The sequence below is a fragment of the Scyliorhinus canicula genome, chromosome 2, assembly GCF_902713615.1.
Source record: "Scyliorhinus canicula chromosome 2, sScyCan1.1, whole genome shotgun sequence".
Classification (NCBI taxonomy): domain Eukaryota; kingdom Metazoa; phylum Chordata; class Chondrichthyes; order Carcharhiniformes; family Scyliorhinidae; genus Scyliorhinus; species Scyliorhinus canicula.
This window is the reverse complement of record NC_052147.1, coordinates 36,376,641-36,395,063: the sequence shown is the minus strand read 5'-3', so window position 1 is coordinate 36,395,063 and position 18,423 is coordinate 36,376,641. Positions and strand designations below refer to the sequence as shown.

Here is an 18,423-nt window from a genome sequence, read left to right as displayed (position 1 = left end):
ATCTTTCTGCGGCCGAGGGAACATAGACAGTACGTACATAGTACACAAAAGAATAAACAGAGAACATTGACAAATGGCACATCGACAAACAGTGATTGGGTTAGAGTGCGGAACAAGGGGCCAAACAAGGCAAATACATGAGGAAGAGCAGCACAGGGCGTCGTCAATAATGTCTGGGGACTAGTTCACACAATTGCAGTGCAGAATTATAATCTGTTTCAGATAAGTGATTTATAACAAATTTACAGATTTAACTGGTAAAAATATGTCAGTCATCATGTGATTTATCCCAAACTGAAATTTTATAAGATATCTTAACCCACTGAGAATCTAATACTCTCATTAAAAAATAAGTCTGTTCGACAAGGAGATAAATTCAGAAGAATTGCTGCTCTCCCATGACAGAATGGGCAGCACGGTAGCACAAGTGGATAGCACTGTGGCTTCACAGAGCCAGGGTTCCAGGTTCAATACCCCGCTGGGTCACTGTCTGTACGTTCTCCCCACCTTTGCGCGAGTTTCCTCCAGGTGCTCCGGTTTCCTCCCACAGTCCAAAGAAGTGCAGATTAAGTGGACTGGCCATGATAAATTGTCCTTAGTGACCCAAAAAAAGTTAGGAGGGGTTATTGGGTTACAGGGATAGGGTGGAAGTGAGGACTTAAGTAGGTCGGTGCAGACTTGATGGGCCGAATGGCCTCCTTCTGCACTGTATGTTCTAATGAGCAGCACGGTAGCATAGTGGTTAGAACTATGGTTTCACAGCACCAGGGTCTCAGGTTCGATTCGCGGCTTGGGTCACTGTCTGTGTGGAGTCTTCACGTTCTCCCCGTGTCTGCGTGTGTTTCCTCTGGGTTCTCCGGTTTCCTCCCACAGTCCAAAGATGTGCAGGGTTAGGTGGATTGACTATGCTAAATTGCCCTCAGTGTTCACAAAAGGATAGGTGGGGTTACGAGGATGGTGTGGGGACAGTGTGGAGGTCTGGTCTTTCCAAGGGCCGGTGTAGACTCGATGGGCTGAATGGCCTCCTTCTGCACTGTTAATTCTATGAATTAAGCTCTTTATGCTGCACACAACTTTAAAAGTACATGTCCATTGCACCAGTTTATATTGCCTTATTTCCCACAGCAATTACTTATAATAATCTTTATTAGTGTCACAAGTTGCAATGAAGTTACTGTGAAAATCCCTTAGTTGCCACACTACGGCACCTTTTCAGGTACACGGAGGAAGAATTCAAAAATGTCCAATTCACCTAACAAGCGCGCCTTTTCGGGACTTGTGAGAGGAAACCGGAGCACCCGGAGAAAACCCAACGTGCAGACTCCGCACAGACAGTGACCCAAGCCAGAAATCGAACCTGGGTCCCTGGTGTTGTGAAGCAACAGTGCTAACAACTACCATGCCGGCCATCGGTTCCTTGGTAATAAATTATGGCAATTTAAAACATTTTTGTCCTGTGAACTCATACCCTGTCAGAACAGAGCTTAGAGTTCTTAACTGGTCTACTCCTGCTCCTAATTCTTTTGTTCTTTTTTCAACCAACCCTCACAGTTTGCTGGATTCAAACAGAGGTAACTAAACACTGGTTCCAGTGCTGGAAAAAAAAGCACCACTCAAGTTTCCTTACTAATGTAAATAAAGGATCAACCTACCAGATGATAATTGTCTTGCGTTGATCTTCCTGTGAACGTGCAGGACATCTCCCATTAGAGCAGAAGGTTTCCTGAATAGTGGACATAAGGTTCTCCAGATTTCTTGTGAAATTTTCATGCTCATTTCCAAAAAGATCAATTTCTAACGAGGCCTTGTGGATTTCCGATTTGTACTGACATTTTTCCATTTTGTCCCAAATCCACAACAGCTTCACAGTTGTGAATTTACAAGAGTCCATCAAATACAGAAAGCGCTCAACAAATTCCTTTCCCAAGTAGTTTGGTAACTCTCTACGAAAATTCTCATTTTCACTGAGAATTACATAGAGCAACATCAAAAAACCATCAATGCTGCAAGTGTTTTTTAGGCTTATCCTAACATATAGTGGAGTGCAAGCCATTGCCTTTCTTCCAGCTTTAATGGTATACACTCCACCCCATGGAAGAACAGGTCTCCAGAAAGATCTATCATCATTTGAATTATTTGTAACAGATGCTCGGATCTCTTCAAATAATGTTTTTGTCCTAGAATAAAGATAGAAAAAAGCATTATGCTTAGACATGAAATAATACAAGCTAATTTATATAGTATTCGGCATTATCAATCAACGCAACGATAAAACATTTACATTTTCCGACTTTGTTATTCTTCATTCTGTGCATATCTTGATTGGTCCAGAGGTGTTATTTTAATCTTCACGTAACTACTGGCGAATGTCATATAACAGAGATTATAAAACCAGACCTCAGCCCAGAGAGCAGTGGTGGCTGGGTCATTGAATATATTGAAGACTGAATGAGAGTTGGACAGATTTTTGATCAATATGGGGGGATGGGGGGGGGAGGCCTGAAATTGATGCAAAACCACAATCTGATCAGCCACGATCTTATTGAATGGTGGAGCAGGCTCAAGGACAAAATAGCCTACTAGGGGTCACGGTGGCGCTGTGGTTAGGACTGCTGCCTCACGGATACTTACAGTTTACAGCATAGAAACAAGCTACTCAGCCCAACAGATCTATTTCCAGTTATTTATGCTACCCACAAATCTCCCATCCTTCTATATCAAACCCCATCTGCATATCTCTCTATTCCTTTCTCCCTGATGTACTCATCTAACATCAACGCTATCAGGAACAATGACGATGTAGCAATCACCATATTCCAACATCCCTCCCAAATGCCTTATTGGATTTATTAGTGACTTTTATATTTATATCTCCTGGTTTTGGATACACCCACAAAAGTAGAAACTCTATATCTACTTTATCAAATCCCTCTATAATTTAAACAAACCTCTTCAGTAACCTCTCAGTCTTCTGTTTTCAACAGAAAGTTCCCCAACATGTTCAGTCTAATTATAACCTCCTTGTAAGTTGTTATTTTCACCTTCCAGTGACGACATAACGTTTTAAGAATATGGAAGCTAAAATTGTGCATCCTTCTTGAAATGGGGAAATAACCAAAGTTCCATACACTTTTAATTCCTACAGTAAACTCACCTCTATCACACCAGCAGCTCAACATAAACAACTAAAATAATAGCTCTAATGTAATCTTCCATTCAGGTAAGGATCACAATTCTACGATTACGATCTTATCTGGCGTCCTCAACTGAATTGCACAGTCAAGTGCCTCTCTGTTATTGATTATCCATTCACAACTACACAGGATAACTTTTTTGCCCAAATAACAAAATTTATGGAAAACAAAATCTGTACTGTACTAAAAACAATGGTACCAAACGTAAATAGAAACAGAAGCTCTCTTCCCCGGACATCAACTTAGCAGAAGGATCAAATTTCATACTAAACCCTACCCCGATGTTCCAAGATACTAGCCCAACAAGGAGCAATAACTCTCGTTATGCCTTCTACTGCCGTTTTCTCTTTACTGGTCACTTAATTCAAATTACCCAATAATTCATTTTTAAACTCTAAATTCCTACTTGTTATTTATATGCTGCTCAAGTCAAATTATTAGAATAACTCAAATGTTGGTGCCAATAATTACTTCAACTCATCAAGTGTAAATTATTTATTTTGATTTCTTTCTTCAAATGCAAAGCTCCAAATTTCCATAACATTAAGATACTATTTCCCCTCACCCCACATCTTACAAGCAAAAACTATTAACACATTTTGCAAATAATTATAACTGTAAAATATTTGACCAAATTATTTAAGCAAATGTAAATGTTAAATCAAGTCATAATTTTAATGCATTATGTCATCAGTGTATTATGATTGAGGTGCAAGAAAGACTTTGCAGACAATTGGAAACTTAATTGCATACCTTTTTTCAAAACATGAATATAAAATCAACTATTTTGTACCTAATATCTGAAGTTTTATATATCAAATGTTGCCTTCCAATAATTATTTTAGGAATACACACAGGTATGTGGCCCTATCTAAATCAAATTATTTTAACAGGATTTAGAGACTGAGCCCACATATTGTTTACACCGCTCATTAGGCAACCTCATGCTTGGTCGGGGTTGTGAAGTGTATTTTCAGTAAGATGTTACTGCTTAAGTGACAGAATGTCTATACAGTGCATGCGTGGCAAGGATAGTCAGTCAATTAGTTGGCACATGTAGACATTGCTTTGTAGAGACACTTATGAGAATATGTCAAATCTGTGTCTATAAATATCGCCTGCACCAATAAAAAGCAGACCAAGGGGAATCTGCTTCCTGGTAATATTAGATTGACTCAATTCATTTCTGCACTCGGAATTCTGACAAATTCATGATTGCCCAGTTTACAAGTTTTTATTGCTGTCAACTTATATAATTTTGGTCTGGTGCAACTACCACAATTTAATGGATTACAGTTTAAATACAAATTGAGGCATTCATTCTAACTAGCTAATTTAGGTACAACTTAAAAAGGACCCATCATGCAACGGTTAAGTATCACTGGATACTTTTTTCATCTAAACTGGAATGATCAAAGAACTTGTTATGACCATTCAAATTATAAATGCACTATTAACATTTTGAAACAAACATAACTTTAAAAATCATAACAAATAAAACTTATGACTCAAGATATAGAAATGAGGCTGGTCTCACTCCAAGTTTTCCTCCTTCCCTGTGCAAAAGTGTCCGGCCTCCACTGAACACCTTCCCCACCACAGCGGAGATAGGGAACTTAGTATAGTAGTAGGAGAAACAAAGATAAACTTACATTCTGCCACTCAACCATTTTTCCACCATGCTGTTTAAGGCTCATCAAAAGGAATCTGAACAGCAATAACAAAGTTACATACAGATCATCCACCAACTGAAAGAGATTATACAGTCATCGAAATGTACAGCACAGAAGGTGGTCAGTCAGCCCAAGGCGTTCTTTGAAAGAGCAGTCATGCTTAATTCCATACCCGGCTTTTTGTCTATAACCCCGTTAGGTGTTGCATCCTCAAGTACCTGTCCAACTTCCTTTTAAAATTATCTATGGAATGATTTATAATACATATATACTAACTAACTCACTCCAAATGAAATGTACAGTACAGATTTTTAAACAGTAATCTGAACTGCTCCCCAAGGATATAATAGCTCATTAAGACTTTGTAAAATTAAGTTATAAATCGAATTACATTACCTTAGCACAAAAGGACAGCTTTTTACAGTGCTAATACTTGCAACCAGCTGCATAGAACCAAAGCAAAACACAATAGTAGCTTATCTTGTCATTCTCTTATGGGCCGAAAACATACATGGTTGAAATTTTGTATTTATTTGTCACTTTGCTATTTGTTTAAACACGGTGTTCATTCATATAAATGAACAATCCCTACAGTATCGCTGCAATATAGTGCACTGATCATAGTTCAACAGAAGCTACCTGTTTCGTAAACAAGTCACTGTTTATTTAGTAAGCAGAAATACCCTTCCTTTTGACTATGATTTGTGTGTACAAGCCAGAGATTATGAAACTATTTCAGCCAAGTGCCATGTTAGTTCAGTGATAGCATTCCGGTGTCTGCATTTAAAAATATATTGTAGGTTCAAACACCAATTCAGGAACTGGGCACTTGGCTCATCAAATCTGCACAAACTCCCCGAAAGAGCACCCTACCTAGGCCCACTCCCCCACCCTCTCCCCGAACCTGTACATGCCTGGACACGAAAGAGCAATTTAGCATAACCAATCCCCTAACCTGCACATCTTTGAACGGATGGAGGAAACCGGAGCACCCGGAGGAAACCCACGCAGACACTGGGAGAACGTGCAAACGCCACATAGTCACCCAAGGTTGGAATCAAACCCAAATCCCTGACGCTGTGAGGCAGCAGTGCTAACAACTATGCCACCATGCCGCCCCGGGATGAGGATAAGATTGAGTAGACAAGGTAAATTCTCTGGAGTTTAGAGAAATGAAAGGTGACCAAATTGAGTTAGAAAATTCTTAAAAGCTCGACACAGGAGATGCTAAATAAATGTTCCCCTGGCTGAGGAATATGGAACATGGGGTCATAGTCTCAGGGTATGATATGGGATCAGCCATTTAGGACTGAGATGAGGAGAAATTTATTATTCAAAGGCTTGTGAATCTTTGGAATTCTCTACCCCAGAGATACTTAGTTGTTGAGTGTACTCATGACAGAGGTCAATAGATTTTTCAGTATTAAAGAAGTTACGGTATAATGGGAATTCTGTGGAACGGTGGAATTAGAGAATCAGTCAGGATCCTGCTGGTGGAGCAGGCATGAAGGATCAACTGGCCTCCTCCAGCTTTCATTTCTTCTGTTTTTATGTGGGACAGCTGCATTGTTGGAGGTGCTTTCATTCCGATGCAACCTTAAACCTCGTTGGATGGATGCAAAATAAATAAAATAGTAATCTCATTGCTGCCTCATCTTTGACTCACTGTGTACTGCTGCATTTGCCTAACATATGTAACAATACTTTAAAAAAGAACTGTGAAGCACCTTGGGACACCCTGAAAGTATAAAATGCACCGAGTGATTGCAAGTTATTTCTGTCACTGGTCCTTACAAATGCTTCAGACAAGAAGAGAAAGCCAACTGTCCAAAATCACATTGTTTAAAATTATGTTTCTACCAGAAAAAATATTTAAGTATGTGATAATTAAATGCAGCTCAATGTTTTAATGGCGGCTTCAGTTATGGACAGAATAAAGAGTTTGTATTTCACAATTTACATATATAAATACATAGAAGATAGGAGCAGGAGGAGGCCTTTTGGCCCTTCGAGCCTGCTCCACCATTCATCACGATCATGGCTGATCATCCAACTCAATAGCTTAATCCTGCTTTCTCCCCATAGCCTTTGATCCCATTCGCCCCAAGTGCTATATCCAGCCGCCTCTTGAATATATTCAAAGTTTTAGCATCAACTACTTCCTGTGGCAATGAATTCCACAGGCTCACCACTCTTTGTGTGAAGAAGTGTCTCCTTATCTCTGTCCCAAATAGTTTACCCTGAACACACCCATCATTGGTAACATCTTCCCTGCATCTACCCTGTCTAGTCCTGTTAGAATTTTATGTCTCTATGAGATCCCCCCTCATTCTTCTGAACTCCAGCGAGAACAATCCCAACCTAGTCAATCTCTCCTCATATTATAGTCCTGCCATCCCTGGAATCAGTCTGGTAAACCTTCGTTGCACTCCCTCAAGAGCACGAACATCCTTCCTCAGAGAAGGAGACCAAAACTTCACACAATACTCCAGGTGTGGCCTCACCAAGGCCCTGTACAGTTGCAGCACCACATTCCTCCTTCAATACTCAAAACCTCTCGCAATGAAGGCCAACATACCATTAGCCTTCTTTACCGCCTGCTGCACCTGCATGCTTACCTTCAGCGAAAGGCACACAAGAACACCATTCCCAATTTACAACAGTGTAGGTTGTAATCTGCCTTCACGTTTTTGCTTCCAAAGTGAATAACCTCACACTTATCCAAATTATACTGCATTTGGCATTGATTTGCCCACTCGCCCAACCGGTCAGATCTTGCTGTAGGATCCCTGAATCCTCGTCACAATTCACCCTCCCAACTAACTTGGTATCATTTGCAAACTTTAAGATGTTACATTTTGTTCCCTCATCCAAATCATTAATATATATTGTGAATAGCTGGGGTCCCAGCACCGATCCCTGTGGTACCCCACTAGTTACTGCCTGCCAATTTGAAAAGGACCCATTAATCCCTGCTCTTTGTTTCCTCTCTGCCAAGCAGTTTTCTATTCACCTCAATACATTTTCCCCAATCCCATGCGCTTTAATTTTGCACAATAATTTCTTATGCGGGACTTTGTCAAACGCCTTTTGAAAGTCCAAATATACTACATTGACTGGCTCCCCCTTGTCAACTGTACTGGTTACCATTTTTAAAGTTTAAAAGCCGATGTAGCAATGCTGCTGGAGACTCACTTGAGAGTGAAGGACCAGGTGGGACTTAAAAAGGGCTGGGTTAGTCAGGTGTTTCACTCTGGATTTGACGGAAGGGCTCGAGGGGTAGCGGTAATGGTCAGGAAAAGAGTACACTTCCAGATGGAGAAGGTGGTGGCAGATCAGGGGGGTAGATATGCGATTGTGACAGGGACGCTGGAGAGGAGGTTAGTGGTGCTGTTAAGTGTATACGGTCCCAATTGGGACGATGTGGAATTCGCAAAGAAGGTGTTTGGGGCCATCCCCGACTTGGACACATGAACTGATAGTGGGAGGGGGGGTGGTGGGACTGGAACTTGGTGCAGGAGCCAAGCTTGGACAGGTCACGGCCACACTCGGTGGTCCCATCGGGGGAGGGGGGGGGGGGGGGAGGGGGGGGGGCAAGGCATTGGCTGGGCTAATGGTGGAAATGGGAGGGGTGGATCCTTGGAGGTTTCTGCACCTGGGGGACCGGGAGTAATCATTTTTCTCAGCACTCCATAAGGTATACTCACGGATCAACTTTTTCATGGTGGGGAAGGCTTTGCTGGCTGGTGTTAAGGGGTCGGAATACTCTGCAATTGCAATGTCAGATCATGCTCTGCATTGGGTGGCTATGGTACTGGAGAAGGGGGTAGTGCAGAGGCCGGGATGGAAATTAGATGTGGGATTTTTGGGGGACCAATGGTTCCGTGACAAAACTGAAAAGGTAATTAAGGAATATGTAGGTTTCAACTGTACAGGTGAGGTGTCGAAGGCAGTTGTCTTGGAGGCTCTAACGGCCCTTAGTGTTGGGTGGGGTTACTGGGTTATGGGGATAGGGTGGAGATGTTAACCTTGGGTAGGGTGCTCTTTCCATGAGCTGGTGCAGACTCGATGGGCCAAATGGCCTCCTTCTGCACTGTAAATTCTATGATCTATGATAATAGATGAGATGTTGGAGGTAGATAGGAGTTATGCAGAAGATGGGGACCTAACGAAGCTGGAAAAGAGGAAGGAACTACAGGCGAGCTTTGACCGCCGATCTTCCAGGAAGGCAGTGCACCAACTGAGACAAGCAAGGGGTGCAGTTTACGAACATGGAGATAAGTATGTTAGCAGGTCAGCTCCGGAGGGAGGCAGCGGTAAGGGAAATTGTTCAGGTGAGGGATAGGGCAGGGAAGTTGGTGGTGGCTCCGGATCTGATTAACAAGGTTTTTGAGGAATTTTATGACAGGTTGTACAGGTCAGAGCCACCTGGGGGAGACGGTCAAATGCAGGAATTGCTAGATGGGTTGGAGTACCCGAGGTTAGGGGAGGGGGACAAGGCTATATTAGAAGGAGCGATAGTGGAGCAGGAGATAAAGGATGCGATTGGGAGGATGCAGTCGGGGAAGGTGGCAGGGCCGGATGGGTTTCTGGTGGAACATTATAAAAAATTCAAGGACAAGTTGGCACCCCTGATGGTGGGGATGTTTGAAGAGGCGATAGGGAAGGGGCTGTTGCCACAAACTTTGGGGCAGGCATTGATTTCTCTGTTGCTCCGACGGCAGTGTGGGTTGTATACGCCCATATCACTTCTGAATGTGGACGCAAAAGTATTGGCGAAGGTACTGGCGGGTAGGCTAGAGCAGTGTCTCCCGAAGGTGATAGGTGAAGATCAGACGGGGTTCGAGAGAGTGAGGCAGCTCTTTTCAAACATTAGAAGGGTATTGAACGTCATTATGGCACTGGCAGAGGGGAAGGAAACAGAGGTGGTTGTGGCATAGGACGCTGAGAAGGCGTTTGACAGGGTAGAATGGGGGTACTTGATGGCAGTTCTGGAGTGGTTTGGGATTGGACCAAGATTTGTGAACTGGGTAAAGCTATTATATAAGATGAGGGAGAGTGTCCGCACAAACAACATGGGGGCAGGGGTGGGGGGGGCTGCCATTCTGTGGGGCAGGGACTCACTCACTTTAGGTAACTGGGGGTGCAAGTTATCCGGGAGCGGGGAGGGCTCCGCAGGTACATTTCTAGTTTGGTGGGGAGAGTGAAAGCTGATCTGGCAAGGTGGGACTGTCTCCCTCTGTCACTGGCGGGTCAGGTACAGGCGGTTAAAATGAATGTGTTGCCGCGATTTCTGTATATTGTTCAATGCCTGCCGATGTTCCTGCCAAAGGCTTTTTTCAGAGAGATTGCGGGAAGGACTACTTCGTTCATATGGGGAGGGAAGGTGGCCAGAGTTTAGAAAGGTGCTGCTACAGAGGGGAAGGCAGGCATGGGGTTTGGATCTTCCGAACCCGATGTATTGTTACTGAAAAATGAAAATGAAATGAAAATCGCTTATTGTCAGGAGTAGGCTTCAATGAAGATACTGTGAAAAGCCCCTAGTCACCACGTTCCGCCGCCTGTCTGGGGAGGCTGATACGGGAATCGAACCGTGCTGCTGGCCTGCTTTAAAAGCCAGCGATTTAGTGAATATGGAGAAGATGCGGAGCTGGGTCAGAGGGGTTGATTCCCAGTGGGTCAAAATGGAGGAGAGTTTGTGCACGGGGTCGGGAATGAAAGCACTAGCAACAGCACTGCTCCTGATAGCCCCAGGGAAATACTCAGGGAGTCCGGTAATAATAGCTTCATTGCGAATTTGAAGGTAGTTTCGCCAACTTTTCGGGTTGGGTGCAGGGTCAAGGGAAATGCCGATTTGGGGGAACCACAGATTTGAGCCAGGGAGGTGGGATTGAAATTTTCGGAAATGGGAAGAGAAGGGGATTAAGACGCTAAAAGATTTCTTTCTTAGGGGACGGTTTGCAGGATTGAGGGAGCTGTGTTGCTCGTTCTGGGTGAGTGTGCTTTACACTCAATTGGCTCTGTTTTATTCCTTAGCTCTAGAGTCACAGGTATCCTTATGATACCGCCACGAGGTTCAAGTTCAGATCAATGACTCAATACACCAGTTAGTAAGTTCAAACAAGACACGTTTATTATTACAGTTATTTACTACTCGTGCACATAATACTAAGACTAAACTATTCCTACCACTACTAAGCCAATACTTATCTGGAATAAGGGAACTGCCAGATCAGGGAACAATGGCCTCTTGCTCTGTCCTGGATCCGCAGGCTTCCAGTTGGTGTGGACTAAAGGGGTCAAGAGTGTCTATTCTCGTAGAGGGCGTTGTATGACACTTACTTGTCGGTGTAGCAATTGGCCAGGCCTCTCCTTCTCACGTTCAAGTTCCTGGAGAGCTGCTGCAAAGGTGTTCTGCAGGGAGGGCCAGCAAAGAGAGAGAGCTGGGGTCGGGGTCTCTGTCTTATACGGTTTTGGGTTTCGCGCCCATCTGGGCGGACCCTCTGAAAACTTGCAATCGATTGGGTCTCTTCCCAATCGATTGATTTGAATTTCCCCAATAACGGGCCTGTTCCTCGATTCCTGGGCGGTTCTTGGGGCTGTTTGTATCTTATTGTCCGGGACTCCTGCTGGCGCCGAAGAGTCTAGCTTGGCCTTTGTTATTCTTAATTGTGTCCATTGTGCCCAGGAATCACCAGGAATCGCTCAATTAATATGCACAGCTTGTTAGTTTCTATGCTGTCTGGTTTCTTCACAGACAGAAGCCACAGAGGTTCTGCAACCTGTTTGCCTCTCTGACATTGCCCAATTTTCCCTGCATGCAACTCAATGTTCCATTTTATGTCGGGAAGTGGCCAGCTTCGGTGGCTACAGTCCCTCCTTGTGATCCTAACGCGATAGCGTGAAGGATCACACAACTACAGTGTCTTCGTTCCCTGACCTTAGCGAGTTCCATGGCCTCTGCACTTTCCTCAACTATGCAGAACATTTTACCTACAATCTCTATTTGGTGCTATGTCATCAGGGGACATGCATTACCAAATAACAACGGGAACCTCTAACACTTTAAATAAACTACACTCAACTTACATTCCATCATTCTATCTTCCTATCAGTACAGAATTATAACAACATTCATGATACACTTCTCTGACTCGGCAGTCGAGCTCAGAGATACATAAGCATTCAAAACACATTCCTTTATTTACATTTCAACAACGAAAAAAATCCTTTATTACATTTCAAGGGGTTCGGGGGACTGATGGAAACCGAAGATAGGGGATCTCATCCTATATACCATCGAGGTACGAGAGCGGTATGCTCTCCTTCGCCATTTCCTCATCCTAAAAGTCTGTACTATGATGCAGACAATTGCCAGTGCCAAAAGCGATTCTACTACATATGACAAGGAGTACCAATTCATAAATTTGGTACACCAGGTCGGGTTACTGCTGCTTGTTACTGGGTTTTGAGTGGTCTGTGGAAGTGAAACATTAACGGCTGGTGGAGTGGGGGTAAGGGGGTTCGCGTCCACGCGCAACCACATGGATTCCATAATCCACAATTCAAAAATGAAAAATAGCTGCTGCATCTTCTCTTCTCTTTTCCTGCTTTGGTCTTCTCTTGCTTTGATCCTGTTCTTGGTCTCTCCTCGGAATGTCCAAGAGCTATGGGATCAAGCATAGTGTCTGTTAGTGATCCGTTTAACATCTTGAATTTTAGTATGTCTGTCCTCTTATGCCAAGTGTCCCTTTATGATTGGTCACTCCATGTGATTCCCTCAATTTTTTTTTTTCAAACACGAATTTAGGACCAGACATACACTTAGCTACTGTGCCACTGCGAGCCATCTCGCAGGCTTTGCAATTTACCATCCCAATGTTCCTGGATGTAAATAGCATGTGGAATGGCAACCAAAGGGTTACCTAAAATAAAACAAACAAAACCAAACTTTTAGAAACAAGACTTTCGAAATGAGGTGCGTATGGGCCGCGACGGGTAAGATTTGGGTGGAATCCCCGGGTAGGGCGTGCTGTGCTGTACCCGAGCTTAGCTGACCAGAGGGGTGTCCTCAGACAGGGCGGATCCTCAATGCCGTTTCTCCACTGCCTGAGCAACCTGAAACAAACGGGCAAGAATGTAGTCATCGTGGGGGTTGCCTCTTCTGTCCTCCAAACAGAAGAGCAGTTATGAAACTGGAGCTAGCAAGATTTTTGCCGATATGCCTGTCGGCTGGACTTCAGACATTTCCAAACTTCCGTCGAATCAGAAGGACAGTTATGAAATGGGGTCCGGGCAAGCTCTCAGCTGTCCTGGCTGACCAGCAAGCCTGGCAAGTTCGCTTAGGTATCTGCGGACAAACTGTGCGTGTGGCCGCAGAGCTACTGTTGCTGGAAAACAAAAACACAAACAAACAAACATGCAGCAAACATACTGCAGGCTCCATCAGAAAAGGACACGTTTATCTCTCAAGCGGTTCCTCTTTTTACATCATCTGAATACCTCAATCATCGTCTTCTGCGAACAGGGTCGCAAAGGGGTTGCCGTGTCGGGAGTCAGACTTAAAGTCATCCTCTTCTCCCGGATGCCATACCCTTGCATGGATCAGGCGTGCTATGGTTGCATTGTGAGAACGGGGGTCCCTCGCATTGTTCCGGACGAGCCTGGATGAATTGTCGCGGTGCCAATAAGTGTTGTCAAAATTTGAATGAGCGAAAGTGGGGTCGTCATTGTGGGGCGGGGTTTCTGGGTCTGGGGCCTTTATGTATATGATCTCAAAAGGATCACTGGAATCGGGTTCGTAGTCGCTGTGTGTGGGGTCTGTTGTATCGGGGCAGTAGAGAGGCGTGCTGTGGCTGTCGTCAGAGTCACAGTCGCTGTCTCTGCTGTGGCAGCTTGTGGGCGTGTCGGGGCGTGGTCTAAAGTCAATGGGCGGAGTCGAGGTCGAGTCCGATGAGGTGCTGGTCTGTGAGGGGGAGGGTGGAAATGCGTCTCTTGTGGGCGGGGCGTGGTGTGCTGCGTCAAATATGACGTGTGTGGTTGGACTGTGTTCCACATGCCTTTAACTGGTTGATATGGAACCAGGCAGTCTTCCCATTGGGGTACTTTATTTTATAAACCGAAGGGCTGACTTTGTCCGCAATTGAGTACGGACCTCAATACTTTGGGGCCAGAAATGTGCTGGGATTATAGTCAGACAGCATAACTTGCTGTCCAACCTGAAACTCTGTGGAATGTACTGTCCGGTCGAAACAAGCCTTGCTCTGTTTCTTTTTCTTTCCCAATTTAACTGCGGCTGTTAACTGAGCCGATCTTACATTTTCCACTAATTGTTTGACTGCTGTCTCGTGTGTGAGGGCCGTCACTTCTGGGCTGGTTATATCGAGTCCTAAAGGGAATTCAGAAACTTTCATGGGGCGTCCGGTCATGAGTGTGTGTGGGGTGAAACCTGTTGAAGCTGTAACAGTATTCCTTAAAAACATAAGTGCGAATGGGAACACCGAATCCCAAGTCATATTATTTTCCTGCACCATCTTTCTAAGGGTCGATTTTAGAGTCCGATTCATGCGTTCCACTATACCGCTGGACTGAGGGTGGTACGCAATGTGGAAATTTTGTTTAATGCCGAATATGGTCAGGACGTTCTTCATGACCCGTCCTGTGAAATGAGATCCCTGGTCCGACTCAATACTTCTGGGGAGTCCCCATCTAGTAAAGATGTGGTGTGTCAGGATCTTTGCGGTTGTTTTGGCCGTGTTAGTTCGTGATGGGAATGCCTCTACCCATTTGGTGAATGTATCAATTACCACCAAAACGTATTTATAGCCATTCCTGCATGGGGGCAATGGACCTATAAAATCGATCTGGAGGTTAGTCCAGGGGCCATTAAAGGGGCAAGTGTGACCAAGCTGAGCCTTCTTAGAATACCTCTCCGGGTTATTCTGTGCACAAATTAAACAATTCTCGATGTAATGCGTTACAACTTCTCTCACATTTGGCCACCAACAGAGCTGTCTCAGGTGGGCTGTGGTGGGGTCTATCCCTTGGTGTCCATAACCATCATGGAATAGGCAAATCATTTGATTCCTGTCCTTCTCAGGAACCACATACAGTTTATCTTTCAGCACCACACCATCATGTGTGGTCAGAGCGTGTTTAAACTTGTCATACGTGGCCGAAAACTTTCCTCTCAAAATCTCCCCGAGATTGCTGTCCTGTTTTTGGGCCTGTACTAGATCCTCAGTGTTTGTCTGTGAGACCTGAACTGAACTCACAGGGGCGCTAGCTGGGGGTGTCCAAAACTGTCCGTGCCTGGAACCTGCTTTTGCCAGTGCGTCGGCTTTCACGTTTCTGGGGGGGGGGGGGGGGGGGGGGGGGGGGGAATGACCGATGATGACTTCTCACATTAATTATCCCATATATCCTATCCTTTGCCTGTTCTAGAATATGGCGGAGCAATGGGGCTGATGGAAGGGGCTTTCCATCTGCGGAAACAAAACCTCTTGTCTTCCACAGGGGTAGAAAATCCGTCAAACTGTTGCAGACATATAGACTATCAGAATATATATCTGCCGGGCTGGGGAACAAATCTGGGTGGTCCACTATATATGCTATGGCCGCGAGCTCTGCTGCCTGCGCGCCCAAGTGACCGGGTAACTTTAAAGCTATCTCTTCTAATGCACGTCCCCTACATAGATGCCGCATCCTGTTATGCGCTCACCATTTAAAACAGTGGATGAACCATCCACATAAATTCTCAGGGGTGCACATGCGTCTGTGTGCTGGGGGCTTTGAGTTGAACTTCCTATCTTCCTGGGGGGCGTCTCTGCAATGAAGGGTCCTGTGTTGTGGAGGGGAGCTACTATCTCGCAATCATGGGGTTGTCCTGGGTATTGGAGGTTGTCTGCTAAAAAGGTGCGTGTCTTTGTCCGTTTAACTGTGATATCCCGTCCCTCTAAAAGAAGGGTCCACCTAGCTGCTCTAATTTGGCTAACTGAACCGTCCTTCAGTCGTCCGTCCAATAGAAGCTGTGTGGGGGGTGTGTTCGGTCAGAATCGTTATGGGGTTGAGTCTGGTAATGTACGAAAAGTACTATACTGCCCAGAATACTGCGAGTAGGTGCCTTTCGCAGGCTGAAAATCCATGCTCAACTGGGTCTAAAAGTCTGGAGGCATAAGCCACTGGTCGTAGCTGCTCGTGCCGTTCCTGAAGGAGCACGGCCGAGAGGGTCAGATCTGTGCTTGCTACCTCAATTGCATAGGGGGAAAGCGGGTCTGGAACTTGTAGTGCAGGGGCTGCGCTAAGGGCTCTTATTAAATCGCCCACAGCCTCTGTATGCTGCGGAAGCCATTCCCAAGGGGCTCCTTTCTTAAGGAGGTATGAAAAGGGGGCTTCTTTTGTCGCAAAACCGTCAATGTGGTTCCGACAGTACCCAACCAGTCCTAAAAACGACCGGAGGGCTGAAGCATTTTGGGAATGGGGCAATTTGACGATCGAGTCAATTCTTTTGAACTCGATCTCGCGTTTGCCGTGCGTGATGACTGCACCCAAATACATCACTTTACTCTCCAATATTTGGGCCTTTCTGGGGTTCACTTTGCATCCAATTGTTTGCAGAAGTTCCAGGAGTTCAGACAGAAGTGTGATGTGCTCTGCCTTGGTGTCTGTCTGAAGTAATAGGTACTGTAATGTCTGTAAAATCTTTACTGTCGTTGTGGTCTAGGGTCAGGTCCTGTAATTTGAACGGATCCAGTCATTCTGCCGCAGTCGTGCCTGTGACTGGCAAATGCTGATCGGTTGCTCTTTAAAACTGCCCTAACCTGTTTGTCTGTGGAGAGCGTGGTCGGATCAAAGCAATAATCTCCTACTGCGCTAATCCTGTTTTCATACTCACCCACTGTGAGCGTTGCGGGGGCTCTTTCAGACCTTGCCATTCGCTAGACACACTGATTGACTGGGTCGAACGACAGGCTGTGTGCATTCATGAAATCAATTCCGAGCATGTGTTCTGCTGTGTGGGGCAGATCAACTAAAACAACGGGGTGTCTGGTGGAGATATTCCCTAGCTGGATGGGTACAGGGGCTGTAATGTGTCCCTGCTGTGAGTGTCCTGTAAAGCCACTGAGTGTTATTGTGGCTGTAGTGGGCCACGTGTCCTTTTGGAACATGGTGGAGGAATTTATGGTCGTGCGAGACACTCCTGTGTCCCAGAGTAATTCTATGGGCTGTCCCCGAATTTTCGCTGTGACTACCGGTCGTCCGGATCGGTCCCAGAGGGTGTCACAGACCCAAGTGGGGGAGTCCGAACACCGTCAGTCCGTTCCGTCCACATTGGTCTGTCCTGACTGCGTCCCTATACTGTGAATGGGCTTTGCTCTATTCCTGTTCAGAGTGCCTGTCTGTTGGCTTCTCTGAGATTTCTGTGGTAAATTGCATTCTCTAGCAAAATGTCTGAACTGTCCGCAGTTAAAACATTCCTGTGACTTCTGTGGGGGGCTGTTCTGTCCCTCATTTACCCATGCGCTCTTACTGCTTGAATGTCTACCTCGGTTTGTGCCTTCTTAAATGCTGTCTTACCACGAATAGATTGCTCCCAAGCGCAGGACAATCTTTTCAAGACCCATTTTTCATTGTGGGCCTCTTCTGAGGGGTCGCAATTACAGCAGGCTTTCTGTCCTGCCTCTGTGGCATGGGAGATAATAGTGCGGGTCCATTTAACCATGTTATCTTGGGTCAAATGTGCGTGGTCTAATTCACCGAAAACTGCAGTGAAGTGAATCCACAGCCTTCCTGCAAATGATGTGGGGTGCTCGGTCTTTTTCTGCCTACATCTGTTTAGGTCTTCTACTGGGTCTCCTCTGTTATACCCTATCGCATCCAAAATAGCTGTATGCATTTCCTCGAGGGTGCCTCCTCCAACGTTCTGTGGGTCAGGGAGGGCTGCTACTACTGACGAGTCTAAACTCAAAACTGTGAGCTTAACCTGCTCTAGCGCATCAAGGCCGTACATGGACACCTGCTGTTTAACTGTCGCAAAGAATTGGTGGGGAAACATAGTGGGGAGGAATGGGGTGATTTTCTCACACGCGTCCCTTAGTTGAGTCACGGTTAAGGGGGTGGTGTAGGTGATCTCGGGTGCGCCGTCTGCGGTTGCTTTTCGTTGGGTGGTGACTGGGTTCATTGGTGCGGGTGCTATCTGATCTGTGGGGGGTTGGAGCGCTTTCCTTTTCTGCTGAGTTTCTAGTGCACATGTTCCCTGAACATATCGCTGCGCTGTCTCGCTTAACTCCTGCCAATCTGGTGCATTCTCTTCCTCTAGTTGCATTCCAAAAGTATCTTGGAAGCTATTCTGAACAGAAAGCAGAGATTGCAGCTCCGCAATCTGCTTCCTACACTTTGCATGGTCCACTGTGCTTTGTCTTTGCTCAGTGGTGGCAGCATGGAGTGCTCTTAAAGCTGCCTTCAGGTCGCTGCACTGCTTCTTCAATGCCTCTACCTGCTTTTCTGATTCCTGTCTTATCAAGACTGCACGCTGCACATCCTGATAGGCTTTTTCA

The 18,423-nt window shown here is 45.3% G+C and overlaps 1 protein-coding gene across 4 annotated transcripts in view; it reads right to left on the bottom strand.

Moving 5' to 3' along the window:
- The window catches only part of c2h14orf28 (chromosome 2 C14orf28 homolog), a 53,891-nt gene that overhangs the window by 22,150 nt on the left and 13,318 nt on the right, over positions 1-18,423 (bottom strand). For 2 of the 4 annotated variants that reach the window (XM_038776245.1, XM_038776216.1), the window contains exon 2: positions 1,653-2,177. In XM_038776245.1, coding sequence (XP_038632173.1) covers positions 1,653-2,177 — 525 coding nt within the window. Of the gene's footprint in view, positions 1-1,652; positions 2,178-4,846; positions 4,943-18,423 lie in introns of all 4 variants that reach the window. The other 2 variants (XM_038776226.1, XM_038776237.1) reach the window with 2 other exon arrangements.